Source organism: Acyrthosiphon pisum, chromosome X (genome assembly GCF_005508785.2).
Source record: "Acyrthosiphon pisum isolate AL4f chromosome X, pea_aphid_22Mar2018_4r6ur, whole genome shotgun sequence".
NCBI classification, from domain to species: domain Eukaryota; kingdom Metazoa; phylum Arthropoda; class Insecta; order Hemiptera; family Aphididae; genus Acyrthosiphon; species Acyrthosiphon pisum.
Genome location: NC_042493.1, coordinates 3,317,209 through 3,328,162, shown reverse-complemented (window position 1 = coordinate 3,328,162; position 10,954 = coordinate 3,317,209). Strand labels below are relative to the sequence as shown.

The 10,954-nt window shown below is 29.1% G+C and overlaps 1 protein-coding gene across 3 annotated transcripts; it reads left to right on the top strand.

The window, feature by feature from the left end:
* The first annotated feature begins 1,104 nt into the window (after positions 1–1,104).
* LOC100168167 (leucine-rich repeat extensin-like protein 5) lies at positions 1,105–3,295 on the top strand. Of its 3 annotated transcripts, none has more exons than XM_008188725.3 (3): positions 1,105–1,226; positions 1,657–1,828; positions 2,162–3,295. In XM_008188725.3, the coding sequence occupies exons 1-3, from the start codon at positions 1,170–1,172 to the stop codon at positions 2,683–2,685; spliced, it is 753 nt and encodes a 250-aa protein (XP_008186947.1). In that variant the 5' UTR covers positions 1,105–1,169; the 3' UTR covers positions 2,686–3,295. The 3 variants fall into 3 exon arrangements, with proteins under 3 accessions (XP_008186947.1, XP_008186915.1, XP_001942766.2); XM_008188693.3 differs by having other exon boundaries at positions 1,657–1,942; XM_001942731.5 differs by having other exon boundaries at positions 1,657–3,295.
* Positions 3,296–10,954: the final 7,659 nt, after the last annotated feature.

The following is a 10,954-nucleotide window of genomic DNA, read 5'->3' as shown; positions in this document are numbered from 1 at the left end:
AAATTTAAATAATAATGATAAATTATTACTTACTCTATCTGATCCCGATTCCTAAATACAATATGTAGCAAATAAAAATACAGGCATTATTGTATAAGTGAATACCATAAAAAAAATTACTTTTTGACATTTATAGAATATTTTAGCTTAGTAGATAATACTGCTCATCAGTGGCGTATATGGTATGGCTACATGGACACCATGGGAGGGTGGGGAGCATAGTGATATTCCAGGTTCAATTTATAATTAAAACATTTTATGAATATTGTCCTATTATCATTTTTATCCTCCCTTATCAATGCTTATGAGTTATGGGTGATGTACACATATACGTCGATGGTGCATATAGTTTTTAGAAAAGGCTCTTGTTCACTGTATTTACTCTATTTTTAAAAAATCAATAAGGAAATGTTAAATTGTCAAATGAAATAAATAAAAATAGAATAATAAATTGTACACAATAATATTTATAGTTTAATAATAATATAATATGTTAAAAAATCCTTATAAAATAAAATTACTTAATATTTATTTGTATTTTTTGTCATATAGGTAGGTACCTAGTTTGGTACAACACGTACTCTTAAAAAATGCAGTCTAGTTGTTTTTGAGTGGTAAATTGACCCATATCGTGATAATAAAATATAAATAATTTCTATATCTCTGATACACATTATTATAACAGAGTATAATGTTATGTAATCGTTTGCCCACCAATAAAACAATGAACGCAGACTTAGCGTGGAAATATATGCGCGTCGCTGAATGAGCTGATTATATACACCACACACTCGCTTTATCCTTGGTACCTATAGGCATAATATATTAATATATAATTCATAATCTCACTGGTATCTCGCAGTTTTCTATAAGTTCGTGAACCTCTATCTGTTTACCATCACGATATGCTGCATTCCTATTTACGACATTCGTATACTTGACACCTTGTTATTGAAATATTATTCTATATTAGGTATATTATTACGAATGTAAAACCGTACAATCTATTTGATGTGGCGGTAACGTGCCGCGATAACGTTTGTGTTATCGACGTTTAACCGCGGTATATAGATACCTATATAAACTCAAATAGGTGCAATCGAGCAGATCAGTTAGTGCGTAGCTGAACTCCGTTGTACTTATACTTGTTACCTATATTGTACCTACGAATGATGGCAGATTGGACATATTTTTTAGCAATACTGGTGTCGTTGCAGGTCATGCAGGTATATCATTATAATACTATAATAATGCAGTCTTATAATTATTATTCATCTTTAACCTTAGGTAACGCGCGTGGGTATTTTTTATTTGTAAATAACACGTATAAATAAAAATAAAAATTCGTATATAAAAATGAACAAGTGATATACTTATAAATTATTGAGTAAAAAAAAAATGTATAATTTATTATTATGTTTAATTTATGTATAATAAACAATTGGTAATTAATAAAATCGTATCAAAAATATTATTACTTATTTGAACGGAAATATTATCTCCCACACGCGAAACTATATTTGCTTTGATACCACGTGCGTAACTAAAGGCTAACAATAATAATATATTGTAGTGTAACACAAAAATCATAATCTTGATTAATATAATATGATCGTGTTATAATATTGTCCGTGTTCATATCATGATGTTTTATAGGATGGCGTCCACTCGTGTACACTGCGAAGTCACAAGGTTCCGGGCCCGCAGTCGCCGTGTTCCAATCCGGGTGCCGCCGCTCCGACTCCAGCGATTCCGCGCCACACACCGTCCTCGTGTGCACCACCCACACTCGGACTGCAATACCCCGACGCGTTAAATAAAATTCCAAGTATTTCACCCATTTCGTTTACGTCTTCGCTATCAAATCCAATTCCTGCTGACACTGCACTTCTGCCGGTCCCGGTACCGCGTTATTCAGTGCCTGTTTCGACGAACATTTCCGGTAACGACCGAATTCTTATTGATCTCTTGCTCGAATATTTCGCTACTCAGGAACTGCCGCACCGGTTACCGTTACCGTCGTTGAGCTCTTCGTCTCGTGGTTTCACACCTGCGAGTCTGCCTGCACTATTAACGCCTACTCCTTATCCTGCAACGCCTAACCTGCAGATTGGTCCGGCTGAACTACAGCAGTTCCTTTCACTTTTATCGTCTGTTTCAGGACCCGGCTCCGATTTGTTAAATCCCGCAGTCCCCTCAAATCGTTTACTCCCGTCTTTGTCGCCCGCTCCGCCGGCACATATCACTACTCCACCCCCCGCCATCGCCATCGTACCTGAAAGCGCTATGCTCGAAGCAGCGGCGGCAACAGAAGCGGCGGATACAGAAGCAGCGGCAACAGAATCAACAGCAACAGCGCTCGTCGACGAGCCGAAATCGACGACTGTACCGGAAACTGCACCGGCCACGCTGCCAAACTCATTTCCGGCGTCGGACCCCACGGATAGCGTACCCGCTGCCGTCCAGACATCGGATCCCGGGTTGGCCAACGTCCCTGTTTCGACTCCTATCAACGTATCCAACTCTACTTTCAATACACCGGAAGCTTCCGGTTCTGAGTTAGGAGCGATTACGTCGACGGTATCGAACACCGTACCGGCTGCAGATTCCACTTCCGCATTAACTTCCGACGCCGTATCGTCAACGTCATCTCCGTCCGACATTACAACGCCAAGCATAGTATAAATGCCTTCAGTCGACGACAGTTACCGTGTTTTTCGTCTATGGCCCATACAAACCTATGGTACTGTTTCGATTCTCGTATGTATGTATATATATATATATATATATATATATACACATTTTATATATTATATTATAGTTTAGTACAAATATTATGTATAGTTGTCTTACCAAATAATAATTATCAAACAAAATATTACTTAGGTATTCAATAAATTAATGATTTATGCGTTATACATAATATTATGATAAAGTAGGGTCATAGTGATAAGCATATTATTACCTTCTAAATATATTTATTTTTTAAATATTAAGTCACATAGAAGTTATATAGTTTATTTTAAAGTAGGATTGATTTTATCATGAGTATAACTTACTCATCCAGAGTACCAAATTTGTTACAAAATTTGTATATATTATAATGAATTAATAGATAATCAAACAAATATTTTAATTGTTTTTTTATGTTATCAATTTGAGAACTTTAATTATTAATGTATACATAATATTATAAAGTTAATAGTTATAATACATAATATTATGTATTATAATATTATTAAATATTATTGTGTTGAAATATTTTATGAAATAAAATAAACTAATTATTGATAGATATCACGGGTTATTGCTTAGGTACGATAATTATTATAAGTGGCGAAAAGTATATAATTTGTTCGTTATAAAATTTAAATTATATATTTCCTCATCTTTCGACAGTAGTTTTGCGGTCAAGTTTTTATGATATTTGAAGAAATCATTAATATGGTTACGTCATAGTTTGTGCACTATATTTTACTTGATATTTTATAAATCAAATTCTTAACCAAACCTATAAATGTATCGTATAAATATATAATCAACCTACTAGAACAAAAATACTCAAAATAAGTCAAAGAATGGGTATGCGAGTTCCTACTTTCTGAGTCATAAAATACTGTTACGATTTTGTAGGTAATGCGAAGTTAACCGAAAATTGTGTGATCGTGTTACATTGATATTGAATTTCACGAAACTCATATTATGTTAATCTATTTAGATTAATTTACTTATCTATACAATGTAGGATAAATTGGAGGCAATAGGTATTAAATCCCTCCCTGTATAAAATATACTGCAGTGGCGCCGAAGTTCATTCCAAGTTTAGTTGCAAAATGATCGACCACTAATTTTTTTTTACAGATGTGTGCTTCACTCCACACTCTCCTAATATCTTAATAATTATATTAATATGGCTGGAGAATCTAAAAATGTAAACCTTAGATTGTAGTGTTTGTTATACATTTTTGCGTATCTATAAACCATTTATTATATCTATAACTATAAGTAATTTAATGTACCAATATAGCTAAACCTTAATGAATCTAACAAAAAATTTCTCAATGCCATGAAAATAACACAGTAAATAATCTAACAATACCTATTATTAAATAAAAATAAATTATTATTATTTTCTAATAAAATTGTAATTTTAATTAAAATCTAATTAATTTTTTTTTATTGAAACTAGGACACATTTAATCAGATCATTTTTTTAGTCAGACATATTCATTACAAATGTATTTGGATATGAAAATATTAAATTTGTTTATTATTAGCGCAAAATAAAATAAAATACATTTCTAAATATTTAAAAATATACTCGTACATTTGTTAATGTTATTGATCAACCCTCTGTTACAATACAATCTGGTAATATGTATTATAATAATGATAATAATACAAATAATAAATTCCTACCTAAATAAATAAAGTATAAATATAACCTTTAAAAATGTAAAATAAATGATTTAGATTATAAAAAATTGGCAAGATATTCCAAAATAAAAATTATTTACACTTATATAACTAATATTAAGTACAACCAAGTACTATAATGGTCTGCTTAGAGTGTACTTTTGTATATAAATAATAATTAAATGGTGTAAAGCGTAGAGTGTGCGCACTCTTTTATATATTATACAAGTACATTACACTTTACAACTATATACCAACAATTGTTGCCAGTGGCGTGCCCAGGATTTCAAAAGGGGGTGGGGGTTGTCAAAGAAGTTCCGGTTTATCACAATTGTAGGCCTTAGAGTCTAGACACTATGTACTGAGCAAAAAAAAAAAAATAGGTTATCAAAAAGGAAGCGGTCCTATAATACATACTATAGTATTATACTAGCTACTAAGCTACTTATAAGGCACTACACAAGAACAATAGTAATCTTTAATTGTATATCACATAGTTATACATAGTTATTGATTAAAAAAAAAAATGTCAGACTTTTAAATATGCTTGTTATATTATCTTATGTACAAGATGAAAAAAATTAATTTGTCTAAAGTTTAATTTTCTGGCATTAAATGATAATAATTTTAAAACATTGTCTTGTGTAACTTTAATTTCTTGATGTATATTTAGAAACGCCAAACCATTCAATCTATTTTCTGATGTTGTGTTTCTAAGGTATGTTTTTAAACGCTCTAAAGTAGAAAATTATCTTTTTTCTGATGCTGTAATTACAGAAAGGATAGAAGATTTTCAAGAAAAAAAATTTGATACGTATCACGTAACACGTACCAACAGGAATAGTTACGTACCGGCTCGTATCGAAGTCTGAGTCCGATACGTATCGTTTGTATATTGCACATGTAACTTCTTGAACGCTCTTAAACTCAAATTTCTTCATTGAAAATCTTGATAATAAGGTTACGATTCGTATCAGTGTATCACGACCATTATAGCATAGAACAATATTTTATAGATTATAGATTCTACGTTAATATTAATATCATAATACATATATTTGGAAAATAGTACAATAATTAATAACAATGGTCATAATATTATCACGGTTAATGTTTTTAACCATATTAACTAAATATTAATAGGTTATAGCGTATTGATATATGTGACAATATAAATCTATGATATTATAGTACCTATAGGCAATAGGCAACGATAGCGATTTAATAAATAATAACTATTAGGAATTATGATTTGAATATTGAATGACAAGTGAATACGACGTGTAATAATGTAATATAAAATACTATTATGTAATTTTCTTGATCCGATAGGGGGTGGGGGGGGGTTAACCTCTATCACCCCCTGGGCACGCAACTGATTGTTGCCATTTAACTTAAATCCTAGAATTTAAGATAATCCATTAATACTGGCATATACCACTATCCCAAAACGAGTGTATCTTATAGCATACGTTTATGGCATTCAAGTATACAAGTTACAAGTGATTTATAATGTAGAAACTGCTTATAATATTCAAATCTCACGAATGTCATTTTTTTCAGCCATCTGTTTTATGAGTTTGATAAAATGTCAATAGATACATAAATGTATATATATTACACCGGGTTATCCATTTAATTTAAGCTACTTATTATTTCAAAAATTATTTTTTTCTATTTTTTATCTAATATTTTTCTACATAATTTTAATTCTTTAAAAAGTAATATTTTTATTCTTTTTTATAATAATTATTATAAATTGTTATTTTTCTCTATTTTTAAAATCAAATTTTGGATGAGTAGTTTATAAGTTTAAAATACAACAATAATTTAGGTACCTACTTTAAAAGTTTCAAGTACCCACTAATAATATTTTTAAATTACCACAAAATAACTATAATTGTTGTTCTTTGTTTAAATATCTAATTTCGTCCAAATTTTAACTTAAAATGTCTAGTAAAAAACTGTGTTTATATATTTTTTAGAATATTTTGGTTGCAGTATAAATTACTTATGGAGAAACCATATTGACCACATTTGAAAACATTTTCAATTCTTAGCTATAAAAATTTAACATTTTATTAATTCTTAACTACAAAATAATTTTAAAATTTTCGTAATTATGAAGAATATCGTCAAAATTTAAACTTAAAATATTAATAAAAAAAATAACTTACTTAGCGTATCGCTATTATTTTTAAATGGTTACCTTTTATATTATAAACTTATGAGAAACCTTGTATTAAAATGTCGAGCTTTTATCGTCTGCAAGACCACGTGGACCATTTTCAAAGTATATATTATAAACAATATATTACAACAAATGTAGTTTTTATTAACATATAGATAGTGATTTTATATTTGATACTAATTGATTTGTTCCAATTATTTTCATTTATTTATTTATTATTTTCATTTTCATTTATTAAATTATACTTATAGCCGTATGTATAGTCAACTTATGTGACACTTAAATATACTATGCATATAAACATTAGTATATATACCGATGTATTATTCAATTCTGATTTCTGTGTGCTTTTGCGATTAATACGGTTCAGATCCTCAAATATCGACAAAAACGGTACAGAAAAAAAGAAACACGCGTAAACTCGTACCTATACAATACATTTATTTCAACATAATACCTAAATATTAATATTATATTATATTGTATAAACTCTAATATTGGTATAATGAACAAATTAAAGCATTATTTTCATGATGTTATGGTGAAGAAGAATTTCTCTTCAGCGTAGTAGCATAAAATCTAGTCAGGGTCGGCCTCAGATTTTTTGCGCCCTGGCCAAATATAATTTACGCTGGCCTGGCTGACCTTATTTAAAAGTTAATTTTTGAGTAGGAAGGAGGTTCATTCAAAATTTAAATTAAACTGGTGCCGACCTAGGCAGCTGCATATTTTGCTACCGCATTGTGCCCGGCCTTAAATTAAGTGGAGGGCTATAGGTATGGAAATGTACATATGTCATGACGTTACTTTACTATTTTTACCATCTAAAATATTAAACATACAAAATATTATATTGAAAAAAAAATTATTTTTACTACCTAGTTTCTTATGCTTTTAGATTCTGAGCGGAGCGATGAATGTTTGATTTTGCAATTATGTGTTTTTTTTTTTAATTTTTAATTTTTGTGTCTGTCATCACAGTTTGGAACAAAAAAACTGCTTTGATTTTTTTCAAAAGTATCCTGTTCGATGGGAAAGTGAATCTAGTTAGTGCATTCGGGAGATAAAATTTGAAATACCCAATAAAAGCGCCGGTAAGGCGGTAAAACAACATAAAAATTAAGGAAAAACTGGAATTTTTACACACAATCGTTTTTCGATAAAATCGATTTTTGTTTTTGGTTTAACTCTAAAGTAAATAATAGATACATGAAATTTTTACTAGTTTTTTATATTAGCATTTTCTATTCACGATAAAATGTTCACTATATTAAATCAAATAATTTTGATTTCTTTTGAGCTTTTTACGGACATTATATACCTATCAATTTTCAATTTTTTTAGTTTTTTTTTTTCTATGAATGTCAATAAAATTTTATTTGTTAGTTAAAAAAGCTTGAAAATTTTATACAAGGCTATTAATATATTGTTACAACGATATTAAAAAATATTCAAAATCCATAGTCACAAACTTTGTTTATAAGTATTTAAAGTTTGAATTTTGACAAAAAGGGTAAGATCACGAAAATGTGCAAATTATTTTGAGTTAGAAATTAATGAAAATTTTCTTTTTAAATCTAAGATTTTAAAATGTAGTACAAGATTCCTCATAAGATTATCTACCTTTATCAACAAAAATAAAATATCTATAAAACAGTCAAATTGAATTTTTATGAACGTTTGAAGTTTAAATTTTAAATTTTTACAACACTGGAAATTCACACGATTTCTCATGTAGCGATTTTCTTATTTTGTTGTGTTTCAAAAACGAAAAACTGTAAAAACTTGACATATCATATGTTTATTTTGTCAATTCCTATAGTTGATAAAATTTTCAAAATATTTTAATTTGTTTTGGGCTGTCTACGGATAATTTCAATTTTCAATTTTTTTATTTTTTTTTTCTATAAATATCAATAAAACTATATTTGTTGCGCCAAAAAGCATACATATTTAATACAGGCCTCCTGCTTTATTGCTTAAATAGCAGATGAAAAATATTAAAAATACTTAAGCACAATTTTTTTTATCAGCATTTAAAAATGATTTTGTAGTAAAAAATTTATAAAATGTTCAAATTTTATAGCTAAGGATTGAAACTTATAACAAGGTTCCACGTAAGTAGGTTATTCTGTAACCAACAAATCTTTAAAATATAAATCACGGATTTTTATTTATAGTAAATATTAATACAATTTTATTTGTTGGGTAAAAAAGCGTGAACATTTAATGCAAGGCTCCTGATATATTGTTACAATAGAAGTTGAATAAAATTAAAAATATATAAGCACAATTTTTTTTAATAAGTATTTAAAGTTCAAATTTTGACAAAATCTATCAAATTTAAAATTTAATAGGTTATTATTTTGTAGTTAAAAAAGTATAAAATGTTCAAGTTTTATAGCTAATGATTGATAATTTAAAACAAAGTTCCACGTAAATAGGTAAATATATAAGTTAATGACTCGCTTGAAACCTACTGTACAGCAGAGCGACAACCACTTACCCACCTTTTTTTGTTTGTTTTATACTCTTAGATGACCCAGTAATTGGCAGTTACCGACAAAAAGCAATTGGTAATTCGTTTTGTAGTTTTAGGAAAATGTGGGGGAGAGCGGAGTTAGTTATTACAGGGGCAAGTTGTTACATTGGGGATATCTTTATAACCAATTATGGTAACACTGTGGAAACTCAAGAAACAAATTCTATTATCATTACCCCCATAAACTTTGTGATAATATCCAGTATAAATAAAAAATATCAAGAATAATCTTCAGTTTTCTGTTTTTTGCTATCAAAAGTACATTTTTTTTATGATTTTTTTTTGTAATTACAACCCACCTCAATGGAAACTATGATTATTTCGATACTCAACATTTGTTAATTATATAGTACTACACCAAATTCTAGTGATATAATTCAATAGTATTATTTTATTTGTCAAAAAATGAATTGTTTAAGAAAAAAAACCATATTGGGAAAGTTCTTAGTTCTAAGTTTCTTAATTCAAAATATATATAATATATATAACAATGTGCCCTTGGGCTGTAACAATTTACCCCACCCCGGGGCAAGTTGTTATAGTTTAACAAGGTGACTAAACAATAATTATTTTAGTATTAAAAATGTACTTTTTCTGATTTTTTTTACTTAGACAGTTACCTAAGTAGTTACTTAATACAATGGTCTTACGTAAATTATAATACTGATCAAAGAAAAAATATTAAAATTATATTTGTGAAATTGTAACAACTAACCCCGCTCTCCCCTACTCAACACAGGCACAAATACCTAGCACATACTTCATAATATAAGTCATAGGTAATGAAAACAATTTGAAGTTTCTGAGGGTAGACACTACTCGTATTTTTATTACTTGGTGTTTGATGAGCAGGGGGGATTGGCGGATTGTTATTTTTGAGAATGCCTTTTTTGCTTTTTATCAATGTTTATACCGTTCTCGTAGATCGTCATATCCGAAACTCCCAACAAATATTATAGAAGTAATCAACGTAATGAGCGAGCGTCAAATTAAAACTGTCCAGGACGAAAACTTTATTCTTGTTGTCGATTCAGTAAACAAAATTATATGTTTTTCAACAGAAACGAATTTAAAACTTCTATGTTCAGTAGACAAAATATTTGTGGATGGTACTTTTACCTACTGTCCAAAATATTTTCTTCAGCTTTTTACTATACACATCTTCAAGAACGGACATTATATTCCACTCGTGTACTTCTTACTACCAGACAAATGTAAAGACACATATGCACTATCGTTCGGATATGTGGTTGAAAAATGTTCGGAAATGAATTTATTATTCACTCCATCGAAAATAGTTTCCGATTTTTGAAGAAGCTATATATATCGGTGCAAAAACAATATGGCCAGAATACAGATGGTTGGTTGCAGATTTCATTTAACACAAAATTGGTGGAAACACATTCAAAGTCTTGGTAAACATATAAATTCAAATACACATACAATACTATTACTGTCGTATTATGTATTATTAATATTAATTAATTTATAATTTTTATTTTTTAGGCTTATCAAAATAATATAAAGACGCATCAAGTGAAATAGGTAATTGGCTAAAATGGGTATTTGGCTTACCATTACTAAATCCAGAAGAAGTAAGCGATTGCTTTACGACAGATTTTATGTCAGTTTCTCCAGATGATGAAAGGATAATTAAGTTCTGCGATTATTTAGTTGAATATTATATTGATGAAGGTGCAAAATTCAATCCACGTATTTGGGCATCGAGAGAAATATCATCGGAACGTACTACAAATAGCTGTGAGTCTTTCCACTCAAAATTAAATTCACAATTCACAAAAGCT